The 15,207-nt window shown below is 32.9% G+C and overlaps 1 protein-coding gene across 1 annotated transcript in view; it reads left to right on the top strand.

The window, feature by feature from the left end:
* LOC134694221 (low-density lipoprotein receptor-related protein 1-like) overlaps positions 1-15,207 on the top strand; it is a 136,456-nt gene that overhangs the window by 107,079 nt on the left and 14,170 nt on the right. The window contains exons 61-71 of the mRNA XM_063555219.1: positions 114-236; positions 1,422-1,547; positions 1,882-1,995; positions 2,922-3,044; positions 3,870-3,983; positions 6,771-6,905; positions 7,792-7,938; positions 9,120-9,269; positions 9,856-9,944; positions 10,246-10,419; positions 10,929-11,113. Coding sequence (XP_063411289.1) covers positions 114-236; positions 1,422-1,547; positions 1,882-1,995; positions 2,922-3,044; positions 3,870-3,983; positions 6,771-6,905; positions 7,792-7,938; positions 9,120-9,269; positions 9,856-9,944; positions 10,246-10,419; positions 10,929-11,113 — 1,480 coding nt within the window. The remainder of the gene's footprint in view (positions 1-113; positions 237-1,421; positions 1,548-1,881; positions 1,996-2,921; positions 3,045-3,869; positions 3,984-6,770; positions 6,906-7,791; positions 7,939-9,119; positions 9,270-9,855; positions 9,945-10,245; positions 10,420-10,928; positions 11,114-15,207) is intronic.

Below are 15,207 nucleotides of genomic sequence, written 5' to 3'. Positions count from 1 at the left end.
TTTTATCAACCTGCTCCTATTCCTTATTGTGAGGAGCCACCATATAAATTCTTGATTAGCTTAATGGAAGTTTTCTCTCAAATTGATCCAGTATCCCTATTTACATATTATAGCAAATAGATCTTGCAGTGCCAACCAGTTTAAGTGTGATGACAACAATTGTATACCTCAAGGCTGGAAGTGTGATTACGACAAAGATTGTAAAGATGGGAGTGATGAAAAAAACTGTGAACATGGTAAGTAGTTGTAATATAAACAGAGGCTGGGGTTGGAGGGCAAGTGTGATTATGACAAAGATTGTAAAGATGGGATTGATGAAAAAACTGTGAACATGGTAAGTAGTTGTAATATAAACAGAGGCTGGGGTTGGAGGGCAATTGTGATTATGACAAAGATTGTAAAGATGGGAGTGATGAAAAAACTGTGAACATGGTAAGTAGTTGTAATATAAACAGAGGCTGGGGTTGGAGGGCAAGTGTGATTATGACAAAGATTGTAAAGATGGGAGTGATGAAAAAACTGTGAACATGGTAAGTAGTTGTAATATAAACAGAGGCTGGGGTTGGAGGGCAAGTGTGATTACGACAAAGATTGTAAAGATGGGAGTGATGAAAAAAACTGTGAACATGGTAAGTAGTTGTAATATAAACAGAGGCTGGGGTTGGAGGGCAAGTGTGATTATGACAAAGATTGTAAAGATGGGAGTGATGAAAAAACTGTGACCATGGTAAGTAGTTGTTATATAAACAGAGGCTGGGGTTGGAGGGCAAGTATGATTAAGACAAAGATTGTAAAGATGGGAGTGATGAAAAAAATGTAAACATGGTAAGTAGTTGAAATATAAACAGAGGCTGGGGTTGGAGGGCAAGTGTGATTATGAAAAAGATTGTAAAGATGGGAGTGATGAAAAAACTGTGAACATGCATGTAAGTAGTTATTAACAAGGGCTTGGGTTAAAGATCCAGTGCAATGATGACACACATTGACGAGAAGCACTGTGAAGATTAACACAGTGCAATACCGTCACAGTGGTTAAACCCCCCCCTTGTTTGTAAAGATAGTAAGTATTGGTTTCAATAGTTGGATAGCCAGAGTGGCCAAGTGGTCTAAATAGTTTGTCCACAATATCATAGTATTTTTGCACTGAGGTTGTCAGTTCTGCACATAGCAGGTGTGTTTATTTTAATTGACTAGGATAATTTGAAATTTTGCATTACTCATTAAACAAGGAAAATTTCATTAAATTATTCTTGTCTTCAATGAAAGAGAATGATCAGTTATGCTTCCTCAATAAATTACATACAGCAATGCAGGTCCACATCTGGTATTGGTTGTATTCCTTTTTTGACAAAAACATTTTGTTCAAATACTATGATCACAATTTCACTACAATCTGGTATCTGTTTTTTTTAATTTTATAGTATATGCCAATTGTACCAGTGAACAGTTCTCATGTTCTTCAAACAAGAAGTGTATTCCAAAATCATGGCAGTGTAATGGAGAAGTTAACTGTGTAGATGGCAGTGATGAAAGTGGCTGTGGAAACAGTAAGTTTATTTATAGATTGGCTTTTGTTCTGTTTTATGACCTTAATATATTAAGGTTTTTATTAATTTGAATAATGAGACTTAGTGGTTATCACAATAATAAGAACTCGCCTTCTGATATTTGTTACATATATAGCTTTATTTTGCAATAAATTGCAATAATTTGTCTCAAAATTTTTGTCTATTCTTCAACAATTGCAATAATAAAGTCACACAATAATTTCTGAATTTACAGCAGTTGATCACTTCTCCATACTTTCTCCTTGACTTCTTTTCTTCCTAGATTAAGCCCTGCTTTAAACTTAAATAATAAATGTTTTTCTCAATTTTTCAGGTACTCAGTGCGGTGATGATCAGTTTAATTGTCAGACCATGTGTATACCTAAAGTTTGGCAGTGTGATGGAGATATTGACTGTTCCAATGGCAATGACGAAAAGGAGTGCAAAAGTAAGACAAAATGAAAGAAGATATTTATATCATAGAAAAGTTTATGATTGAAATTTTAGGTCAAAATACATAAGGAAGGACTGTTTTGATTGCCAATTAGAAAATACTGTAAACAAGCTTATGTTGTCAGATACTTTATTCACACCAAATACATGTACTTTAAAGCTGACCTGGCATTTATTAACTTTGTGATTTTTTTTTTAATCCTTGATGGGATAATTTAAGGGTAGACTAAGTTTTACATATTTATAATGATATATATTTCTTTTTCTACTCACAAAATTTATTTTTGAATTTAATAACATCAGTGTGGGGTTGGTTTTAATAAGTTTCATTGTATAATAACCCCCCCTCTAAAGTAGAAGGAATAAAAAAGTATAAACTTTTCAATGATTGAATGAAAATTAGGGATATTCAATACCCATACTCAGTTGACAAAAGCCAAAGGCAAAGAAATTTTATTTTAATTTTACTTGTCTTCATCCTCAAGTCAATAATGTTACCTTCAATATGGTGATAAAGCTCTCACCTCATAGCAAATCATGGCACCCCTAAACACCAGTTTGAGTGGACTTATTTGTTTAATGTGTATTAGGCTGCACATGTACATTGAAAAACACATATACAGGGTAAAACCAACAAATGACAAACTTTTTTAAACAGACACAAAAATCTAAACAAGTTCAATTTAATTTGAATGATGCCAATACTATTTAAATTTTTAATATTTACCTATTTGAAAATTGTATATTTCATTACAATTTCTTATTTGAATTTTGTTATATGTGTGTTTGTTTGATTAATTTGTAATTGTTTTTTAAAATATACATTTCATTGTATTTCATGAGGGCCTTCATAATGGAAGATGTGTAGCCCTCTTTAAATGAATAATTATTATCATTATCACATTAATTATTTTCTTTTAGATCCAGACCAGTGTGAACAGGGACAATTCCAGTGTAAAAACAAAGTGTGTGTTCCTGGACTGTGGAGGTGTGATACAGAAGATGATTGCCATGACAACAGTGATGAAGATTCCTCCATGTGCAGTAGGTTTCATTTTATTTTAATGTTGGGCTTTCTGTGAGTAAGGCTTACTTTTTGGTGACTTTTCACATTCATTGCTCATATATAGATGTGATATAATTGCCAATGAGACAACTCTATCCAAGCCACAATTTCTAAAAGTAAACCATCATATGTTAAAGTACAGTCTTTAACACAGAGCCTTGGCTCACACCAAACATAAAAAAATAAAGGGCCTAAAACTACTGGTGCAAACCAATCAAACCGGAAAACTTATGGTCTAATCTCGGGGGGTGTACCCCAATACTTAATAGATAGGGGGTGTTGATGGAGTTCAGTTACCTCACCCTTTTCATATGATTAAGATTTTAAAAAAAATGTATACCTTTTCATGTATTGTGTAGGTGAAACTATTACCTTTTCCCATATTGTTTGAGTTTCATGTGGTGTGTAATGGAAAAGTAGTATACAAAAGTGTCAAAATAGAGAAAATTGGTCGATAAAAAGGCAGGAATACAAAGAAAAAAAAGGTTGAAAACTATGGGAACTTTGTTGACCTTAACGTATATATTATAGATAGTTTTCCCGATCTATTCACATATATTCAAGCCTGCAGCACGTCCTATCACCTTGTATATTGAAAGTACCCCCCCCCCCCCAAAAAAAAAAAAAAAAAAACATTAATTGTTTCTGTTTCTGGTTTGTTAAATCAGCAGTCTAATATTCCTTAGAAGAATTAACTGCATATTTTAATCAATTCAATATGACTTGTTACTAAGAAAATTCCAATGTTAAAATCAAATAAATAAATATATGATTAACTAACCTAATTCTATTTTTTGTTGCAGAAGACTACACATGCCCACCTGGAAGATTCCGATGTAAAAATCATAAGTGTATTTTCAGCGACAAAAGGTGTGATGGGACAGACCAATGTGGAGACAACTCTGATGAGGAAAATTGTAATTATCTCCCTTATTTCTAAAATCAATTGTCTAATATACATTGAAAAAGTACAACAAAAAAACTGAACTGCAGAGTAAATTCAAAAAGGGGAAGTCCTTAAAAGTCCCTCACATAATGAATGAAAAACAGCTGTCAAATAAATGACCTTGGTACAGACATTTTTCAATGCAAAATGAAAGGAAGTCTCTTAAGGTGGTAACACACCTTGACTAGAATTTATTTGGCTTTTTCAATTTTTATGAAATATTTACTTTGACCCTTTGAGAAAAATATAAAAATTTCAAAAAAATTTAACCAACCAATTTATCAGAAAAATTACACTGGTTATATAGCAGTTTGACAAACACTAATTTTGCTCAATGAGAAGCTTAATACTCCCTTGACAACTCAACATAATTAAAAGGTTTAGTTGATTTTTCAGAATTATCTCCCTGTAGTGATAGGTACTACCTTAATATAAGATGAAAGCAGATAAAGTTAGGCTAAGCTCTTTTGAGGTTGATAGGCAAAGAGATATTTAATTTTCTCACTTTCTTGCCTAAAAACAAAGGAATATTTCAGCAATATTGTTTTATGTCACATCACTTTTTTCACATTTTGTGGCTATTTCTGTGAAAGTACTTTTATTCATGGGGTACCAATTTTCGTGGTTTTTGTGGATGACTTTATCCACGAATTTAAGGGTCCAACGAAATAAAACAACTGTTGTCCAAATCAAGACATGGAAATATCCCCATCTGTAGGTTTGACTACTGATATGATCTAGAGAATATATTGAATAACGCCAAATCTAAGAATACTTTAATAGCAGTCACAGAACTACAACGGCATGCAGGATTGTACCCATTTTATCTTCAACTGTACAACTTTTGATCTTTTAATTCTCTTAAAAAGATATTTTTGATCGATGAAAGCAGGGCTTCCAAAAAATATTTATGCCAGCCGGACATTTTATATCTGATCCCGATTTTAATCCCTAAGACCAAGTCACAAAAGGCAATTTAAATGAATTATAGTAATCAGATGGCCATCCCAATGATTGACATTAGATTAAAAGAAAACGTTTATTAAACTTTACTTTGATATGAATTTGATGTTCTGATGTTAACTGTTAAATTGAAAGTGCATAATTTAAAGTGTGCACACCTGCGTGCTCATATCTGCCTTAGACCTTTATTTGGGCAAAATGATGTTGACAAAAACTTTACTCTCGTTTTTAAACCAGATGTTGACATGACAATGGTAAAACATGGACCATATACGGATACGTAAAATCCATGTACATTTACAAAGCATGACTGAGTGAAGAAGCTCTTTCCACATTATTTCTTCAACTAAACTTTAGATACAGGTTTCAATGATAATTTTAGCATTTATGAAGAAATGTAGGATGCATAATTAAACTTCCCACTTGTGTACATGCGCACTTGTGTTCTAGTTCATACTATGTAGGCCTAGTTCTGACGATTTTTCATTTTTCATCAAATCATGTTTATAAATTTATGTATCAATAAGATACAAACCGCTGAAATGTTATATTAATAGACCGATCAATTTATACGATGTTCGGTACTGAAAATAGTTTACCTGTCACCTGAACAGGTAGATTTCAGGGTTCACCAATTTCAGCTGTTCAACAACTAATTAGCCTTGATTAAAATTAGAAAGTATTGAAGTAGGGGTTGTTTTGATAGTAATTAATCATCAAGTCACTTTTATGACCGGAAATGTGTGGCTGTGAAAGGCAAAATATTGGGTCAAAAAGATCGTGAATTATGTAAAAATGACCGAAAAAGCCTTGATATCAAAAAAGTAAAAGACAGTTTCATGCTTTTCCCAGCCGGACTTTTATCGGACATTAGACAATTGTCCGGAATATATGACCGTTTTTGAAGCCTTGAATGAAAGGCTGATTTCAGTATTATTATGCTAGTATGATAAAGTGTTCATTTTATATCCGCATAGTTCTCATACATATGGGAAATTATAATTTCTTGCTGGGCTTGATTTTGATAAGAATTATTTGACAATTCAAAATAAGTTTATAGTATTTGTTTATGTTACTGTTTTCTGTAGGTGACATGTTTATTGCGTAATTTACACCTTTGATGGTCTTTAATCTATTGATCACTTTATCATGGGTTAATTCGTGTTATTACTATGGGTCAATGTTTACTTTGCAATTTCCTCAATCCAGACTATTTGTAACCTTCGTTTCTCAAGGCTTTAATTTTTATTTTTTTTTAGAAAACTAAAATCCACAAATTTAAAAACCCACGAACATGTAAATATTGCTCAAACCACGAAAATTGATACCCACGAATTAAAGTACCTTCACAGTATGGAGATTGATAGTTTCAGTTCCATTATTTTGTTTACCTGTAATAACTATAATTGCAGCCATTTTAGCAGCATTCCCTGGCAAAGCAAACATATCAGTAAATCTTGACACTCCCCAGTTTCAAAAAAGCATGGTTGCGCCTGTTTCGAAGTCAGGAGCTTCTGGCCTTTGTTAGTCATGTATGACTTTTAATTTAGTTTCTTGTGTCCAGTATCACTGAACATTTTTGTTTAGCTGAAGCACACCTCTGGGTGCAGGAGTGTCTCTCTGCATTGAAGACCCATTGGTGGCCTTTGGCTGTTGTCTGCTCTTAGTCAGGTTGTTGTCTCAGACACATTCCCCATTTCCATTTTCAATTTTATCTAACAAAAAGATTGACATTGACCAGATGTTGCATATGTATGAGGGAATGTTTTAACATTAAAAATGTTTATTTTTGTAGGTTTTTTTGACAGTGTGTGTACAGGACAGAGCTTCCAGTGTGACAGTTCTAAGACATGCATTCCTATGGACAAAGTTTGTGATGGAAAGATTGATTGCATCAAGGATGCCTCAGATGAAAAGCCAGCTATCTGCAGTATGTATAATGAATGATCAGGGGGAAAAAAACTGTTTAAAATGTCAGATGACATTCCAAGTACAGAGAAACCTGTTCAAACCAAACCTCTTCAGGACTTAAGATTTTGTTTTCGGTTTTGGCTGATGTTAGCTATCAAGTTCACACAACACATGCAATATGATGTGACAGTGCTTTAGAAAATGTTTGGTTTATACAGGTTTTCGATTTAAACAGGATTTGGTTTAGCCAGGTTTCATTGTACATGGTTTTATCATTGAGTCTATCAAATATTTTGGGCCAATGTAGACATTCCAATTGAGATATAGCAAGCAGCAAGTAGTAGATAAATGTTAATGTAAAGAAATGATAAATACTTGCTCATGCATGATATAGAATAGTAGATAAATGTTTCAAATTGCAAGAAACTATTAAGTCTGGTTTTGTCTCTTCACCAAGTTTAAAAAACTTGAGGGTGTGTATTAAAATAAGAATGAAAACCGGGAATGTATCAAAGAGACAACAACTCAACCAAAAATTAGAAAACAGCTGAAATCCATCAATTGGTCTTCATCACAACCAGAGCTTAAGCTTCCCCCTAAACAAAAATGTGTACAAGTTTAGTGATAATAGTGGGTTTTTTTGGTGTTTTTTCCAGTTATAACTTTATGTATTTTTACTGTACCAGGTATCAATTTCAGAGAAATTATTTTTTTATCATAAGAAATGTGGTATGATTGCCAATGAGACAACTGTCCACAAGAAACAAAATGACACAGACATTAACAACTATAGGTCACTGTATGGCAGTCAACAATTAGCAAAGCCCACATCGCATACTCAGCTATAAAAGGCCCCGATATGACGATATAAAACAATTCAAACTTTATTAATTCTTTCTTTTTAGAAAATATGGCGCCATGCAGTGATGAATTAAGAAGAAACAGCAGTATTTGTCAACAGAAATGTATTAGTCTACCTTATAAGGCGGGTGCTTACAAGTGTGCTTGTAAAGAAGGATATACATTAATGGAAGATGGTTTCCATTGCCAAGGTTGGTGTCAAATTTTTAAAAACTAATCTGCTTTATATTCTTACCATTTTGGACCTTAGTCAGGAGTGATTGAGATTGTTCATTTCTGTAGGGGGTCTCATTGGAGAAGGAGGTGTGTGTTCTGATCCTGCATACTGATTTGTCAGATTTCCGTATCCCACTTACACTATGTAAGGAAGCAATTCTCATTTTTTTTGTAATTTCCCGTGTCCCACTAGACTTCATTTCCCGTTTTCACAGCACAATAATTTGACTTCCAAGGGTCATGCTTACAAAAAATCAGCAATCCCATGTCACACTTAGACCCCAATGAGACCCATTCTGTACTTGATAGCCCATCAACTGAAGTTGTGAATTTGATGCTGGACCTTTAACCAGTGTATTGGACTGCTGTCTGAATTGAATAGTATTCTTAGAATCTTTGCTGAAGGTCAGTAGTTCTATCTGGGTACTGCAGATTCCCTTCACCAAAAAATATGTGGTTGTCATGATATACTGTATATTCAGAAATTATTGTGATGATTTTATTACTGCCAAAAATTCAACCAGGGTTATAATTGCAATAATTTAACTTACATTTAAAAACAATTTATATGAATTAAATAGGACTTTTCTCAAAATGGCTAAAAATTAAAATCACATTCTAGTCCAAAATGACAAAATTGCAAAAATAAATGCACACATTGATTTCTGAAGTTACAGTAATCTGAAGTGCTGAAAGAGATATTTAATACTTGAAATTAATGCATGCACATTGGCAATCATACCACATCTTCTATTTTATATATTTTGGTTAGGTGAAGAAAATATGAAAAAGCAAATTGAAACCAAAAGTTTTATTGAGTTTTTTGTACTTTCCTTATATTGTATACTGTGGATTCATTTATTTTCGTGGATTGAGGAAAACTTACATGTTAGTGGATATTTAATTTCGTGGTTCTATCAAACTCAACATACAAGCCTACGGAAAGTTTGTCATTCCTGGCACATTTAATTTCGTGGTTAACCTGTACCAATGAAATCCACGAAAATTGGTATCCAACAAATAATAATGAATCCACAGTAATCGGTTATCAATAAAAATAAAAAAATCATTTTTTGTGATTTTAGTACAAGATTTGTGTAAGACATACATGTCCATACCTCTGTATAATTGATAGAGAACCTTTTTGTGTTTTCAGTACAAGATTTGTGTAAGAAGTGGGGCACATGTCCACAGCTCTGTAGTCCAAAACATATGATGGAGGCTTCTGCGGGAGTCCATTGCTCTTGTGAGGATGGTTATGAAAAGAAAACTACATTTGATGGCACCTTGTCATGTATAGCTAAAGGTAAGATATGGTCAAATCCATACTTCATTGTCATTGGTCAGTTGGTCAAATTAAGTTAAAATTGATAATGGAAATGGGTAATGTGTCAAAGAGACAACAACTCAACCATAGAAAAACAACAGCAGAAGGTCACCAACAGGTCTTCAATGTAGCGAGAAATTCCCACACCTGGAGCCGTCCTTCAGCTGGCCCCTAAACAAATATATACAATAATATGTTTGTAAAATTTTTGATCTTGAATCTGTTTCGAAATAGCTAATTACTGTTATAATATAATAGAAAATTAGAAAAATAACTTTTGAGCATTGATTGTAGTCACCTCAGAACAAGTTTTAATTCGGATAGTGTCACTTATACAGTTCTTTAGTTATGTCCCTTTATAATGTTATATGCAAGCGTGGGCATCATCTGTGTTCCATGGACACTCTCCATTTATTGATAACTCATGTTAACTTTTTTATGTTTAATCAACCTTTTTGTGACCAAATACAATATATATTACAAATAATGGTCAAGTTGATATGCCAAGTTACTTTATGAAAATAACCCTTGTAACATTTGTTATGTAGTAAAAGTTTTATTTTAGGTCCACAGCCATTAATATTAGTTGCTAGAGAGAGTGTTATTCTACAGTCAGACTTGTATGGAAAGTCAGAAGAACAAACAATTGGGAAGGTAAGATTAGAAAAATTATATTTTTCAGAAATAGTGAGAGGGCAGACAGGTTGGATAATTGTGTAGTAACAGAATTTATGGTTTGAGGAAAAAGTCTTCAATAATAGCAGAAACTCTATAAAAAGGAAAATCAAAATATAGAAAACCTAACGATTTTAAATCTAAAATAGTTCAATGCCCCCCTCCTAATTTTAGTGTTGCTTAACTATGTTGAAGAAGTCTGCCCTATGCATAGTATAGATTTGCAATAATTTCTGAAATTTATTTTATATCTACATTTATTTTATTTTGTTATTTACAGGAGAGTAGTGCCAAAATAGCTAGCATTGATGCTGACATGACAACTAGCCCTTGGTCAGTCTTTGTGGTCAGTCACTCTAACCACTCAAACCACTCTATCAGTAAAATGACAATCCAAAGCACAAAGTCAGAGAAAGGGAAAGTGAAGAGAGCAGCAGTTCAACCAGTACCACAGGTCAGTCAGGGTCAGATTTAGGGAGACAGGGGGCCAAGCCCTCCCTTTAGGGAAAAATTGTGTTGATTATATAGGGAAAACACTGGATCAGGGCCCCATGAATAATTCTTGATCCCCGGCACTGCCTATGATTATAAGAAAATCTAGAAACCTGAACAGGAATGCACAAATGATGGGGGATAAGAGGGGTCCTGATCCTGAAATCCCAGGCTTAAAAACAAGAAATCTGAGGTCTCGAATTTAAATAAAGTAAATCCCAACATCAGAAATCCGAAAAAAAGAATTCCCGAATCCTGAAAGGGTCAATCCCGAAATCCCGAGCTTAAAAACACATGATCCCGTTGTCCCGATAAAGGTCCTATCCCCTCCCGCAAATGAAGTTTATAGTTACAAGGAATTTTAGATTTTGAATGTTACAATGACATGTTGAGTTGGTTCATAATGCTGATAATTAAGTTCAAAAAGTGTAAAGCTTAAGTGAAAATGTTTTTATTCCCCTTGTTTTCTAGGTTTTGCTCCACAATCTTGGTAACCCTCATGGTATTGCAGTGAACTGGGTTGGCAAGCATATATACTGGACTGATTCTCACACAAGGAAAATAGAAATGGCAAATTTTGAAGGCAAACAGCGTCGATCTGTTATTTCATCTGCTTTGGATCAGCCATATTCTATTGTTGTACATCCAGAAAAAGGGTATGTACTGTGCAATCTTAATATTTGTTTGACAAAAATTTTTAGTGGATTGCTGGGTAAGAAGGGGTATCATGAATTAAAATGGTGAATGAATTCGCTGTTTCAGAATCTGATGCATGCTAGGCAATATCTTCAGAAGCGTACACCAAAACATTCTGATTGGTGAAATATGTGATAAAAAATAGAAATTCAACCAATGATGCAACGTTATTTCATTTTGGTGTACAAACAATGAGATTACCCATAGTCCTCTAGATTTTAAAAAGGTGAATTACAGTTTTTTGTTAGGAATGTAAGCTTTAAATAGCAAAACTAGGAAATCAAATATTGGAGAAAATGCAAGTTTTCCTCAATCCACAATAATTTGTACCCTTGAAAATAAAAGAATCTACAATAACAGACCGTAAGGCATCCTGATACCAGGATCATAGTCTTTGATTTTAGGCACATATAAATATTTGACAAATCATCAGCAAAAATGTACTTCTGTTCTCAAGCCTGAAAATAAAATGAGGAAGGTTTGCTAAGGGCATTATAAGACCTGGAATAATAACTATTGTTGCAAAGTTGGAAAATCATATAAAGTTTGACATTGGTTCAAATGAATAAATCATGCACATATGTTTTTTTAGACATCTCCAAATGTCAAACTATTAAAACATTTGTAGTTGCAAACTGTAAATTTTTAGAAATTGGCATGTTTTAATTGATGCCAATATTTGGAAAAGCTTTTGCAAGAATAAAACTTGCATTTCAGATTTTGATAGCACTATTTGTACAAAGCATTTTCAGAAATAGCAACAACTCAGTAGTGTATTGAGGGGCATAAAGCACCCCGTATAACCCCGATACAGATGAAACCGGACGTTGACGCGTTCGAATCGAACACACCGTGTAACACTGAGTTCTGACAATAAAAAATAATACTTTTAAAGAAAATACAATATCTAGTCTTCGGATATTTTGCTCCAATATATTCTTTGCCATAAAACTCATTAGATATTTAAAGGTTTTTCAAATATGTGACATCTTTATATACAAACATTAAAAAACGCACGACGATATCAGTGATAAAACGTGCATGGTATTTTTAAATCTTCAAAAATTAATGTTTCTCGTACCTCATAGCTTTTTAAACATACATTTGTGAAAATTTCATATTTGAAATTATCAAACTTATTAAGATCGTATCTTTATGTTGTGTCAAGAAAAAGAAAAGTACACGTTTTAAATTGTCTTTATTTTCATGTTGTGTACGCTTCATTGTCATTACACCTTTTTGTACTGTACGCTTCGTTGACAAAATATTGCGTTTGTCAATGAATTTTGCATGTATCAAATTATACACTTTGGTATGATTATAACCAATATGCATGTTAGAAAAAAATAATTTACCAACGTTTCATGCAGACAGCAACCCATAATAACCGTTGTATTGTTGGAACACTCGTAGAGACATTTTGTGCATGTACAAAAATCCTTATGTATACGAAAGTGTAAATTGGTAGCAATGAGTAAAATCACAAAATTATTGAACTCAGAGGAAAAACAAATCTGAAAGTCGCTAATCACATCGGAAAATCAAATGACAAAACACATAAAAAAAAACGAACGGCAACAACAATTGTTGTATTCCTGACTTGGTACAGGCATTTTCAAATGTAAAAATTGGTGGATTAAACCTTGTTTTATACGCTAAACCTCTCACTTCGTACGTCAGTCCCATCAAATTCCGTTATACAGTGCATTCCGGTTATTTGCATAGCCTATTTGTCAGACAAATTTATGCAATTAAGCGGAGTATGCTTATAACCAAAACAATGATTTAGGGCTGACGTCAGACCGGAAGTAAAGGAAAATACGAGAATAGAACTTGAATCCAAACATTTCCCATAAACTGTTCATTATAATTTGTATTATGATGTTATATGATCTTGTTTTATATATAAATGTATTTCAATAAAGAATGTATACAATAGTGATGTTTGTTTGTGTAATTTTCTTTACCGATGAAATAAAAATAGAACCATGTGTTGTGTTGTCAGTTAAAGATCTATAAATAGATCAAGTACAAGTGCTTGATATCTGTGATCGTATATTAAATATATCACCAGTCATGTTTTTTTAAGAAGACAATTACCAATATCCAAGGAAGTTATTAAACAAGTGTATCCATGTTAATTTAAGGTGCTGTTGTACTGGAGAATCGATTTTTGTGTATCTGGATCAGTGACCTTGTTACGTTTTATTGTGTGAAGTTTGAAAGGGGCTCCTTCAGGGATAAATAAATTAAAATAAGAATAATAAGTTAATTGTACTTTTAATCATTCATACTGATGAAATAAGAATAGAGAGTAACATTTCAACATATAAAATATTTTATGTCATACAATAGCACAATTTAATTTTCATAAAAGCACATATAATCATAAAAGCACCCCACGCTTGATTAAAAGTGTTCACAATCGGACGATGTTTGTCATTTAATTATGGTTTATTGTTGTTTGTTTTACACTTTAATCTTCTTTTTGGAATTGCAATTCATAATTAACACCTTCTATTTTTTAATGACAAAGTTTTAACAACAATTTAACATTTGACATCTTTATGACATGTACACACGTCCGATTTCTAATTGGATACAATTTTTGAAAGTGTTTACGTGACAGTCAATGTACGGTTAGGGTGGTGGGTTGGGTGCCCGCTAACATGTTTAGTCCCGTCATGTTCTGTATGTGCCTGTTTAAAACCAGGAGTGTGTAATTCAGTAGTTATATATATTTGTTATTCACTATATTGTGTATAAATTAGGCCGTTAGTTTTCTCGTATGAATTGTTTTTAACTTGTAAGTTCGGTGAGTACTAGTGGGTCATAGATTACAATAGAGTTACATTAAGGCTACAGAATATGTTTAAATATATTTAAATATTGTGCTTAACTTGCTCGAACATTACAGTCTTTCTACTGTGATGACAAAATCTAAACGATTCATTATTCTTGTTACTATTAACACCTTAATATTTACCCACCCATATGCATTTCATTCAAATTTTGACTTATTTTGGAGAAGACAGAAGGGACCGTATTTATATTCCCAAGTTACCCTTTGTGTCATCGGTAAATTATGCGATTGAGCTAAGCATCAATCATCAACTTAAACCTTAGTCATTTGCTTTGTTTCTTCTTTCATGTCTTAAAAGTTATATAAAAAAAAATGAAACGTTTCACAGATGGTACTGACCAATTTCTGCACCCCATTATTTGTTAATGACACGCGTACGTAATGGCTTTAGATGTAGTAAATAAATAAATAAAAAATTAAAAAAAAGCAATTGGAAGGCAATGTAAGTCATTCGGTAAACTAAGTTCAACGAGATCCTATATCTGCTTTCGTCTAGGCGAATTTGGACAAACATCGGTATTTGGAAGAGCCTAATAATGTACTATACTTTCTCTGGAATATATTTTTTAACTGTTCATTTCATCTGGAATAACTTTGAAAGTCCCAATTTTCAATAGAAACATTCCTATCTAATGTTAGTTGGTTAAACATTGAAATTTTGGCTTTGTATGACTGATATTTTGAGTTCAACTAATTTGACTAAGTAAACAGATAAAAATTTACAATAAAATACAGAAAAAGAGTCGTCGAAACCATCTCGAATACCTTGACAAGAAAGTGATTTGTGAAGGTTTTTGTCAACGAACTGTACAGTGATTATTTAAAAACACACAACGAACGCGACACATTTGATGGAACGAACAATACAGTTAAAGAAAACTTATTTAGTATGATATTGCGTTTATTCTAAGTTCTACGGAACATTTGAAGGCACGCAGTAATGCAACGTATAGTTATTTATTATTGCCTAAGGTATTAATAAACAAATGTGTATGTACGAAAAGATATTCAGCATTGTTTATCTCATAAAACGTATGAAATTGCACCATGTCTGTGCGTTTTGCATCGAGCAGTTTTATCAAATGTTCTATGCATTATATAAAACTTACAACAACTGTATAATTGAATAAATAAACAATCATGCACATTGACATGTTTATATTGCATCGTATATTTTCTAGAGAGGCAATC

The sequence above is a fragment of the Mytilus trossulus genome, chromosome 13 (assembly GCF_036588685.1).
Source record: "Mytilus trossulus isolate FHL-02 chromosome 13, PNRI_Mtr1.1.1.hap1, whole genome shotgun sequence".
Lineage (NCBI taxonomy): Eukaryota > Metazoa > Mollusca > Bivalvia > Mytilida > Mytilidae > Mytilus > Mytilus trossulus.
The sequence above is the reverse complement of the archived record's forward strand: the minus strand, read 5'-3'. Positions and strand labels throughout refer to the sequence as shown.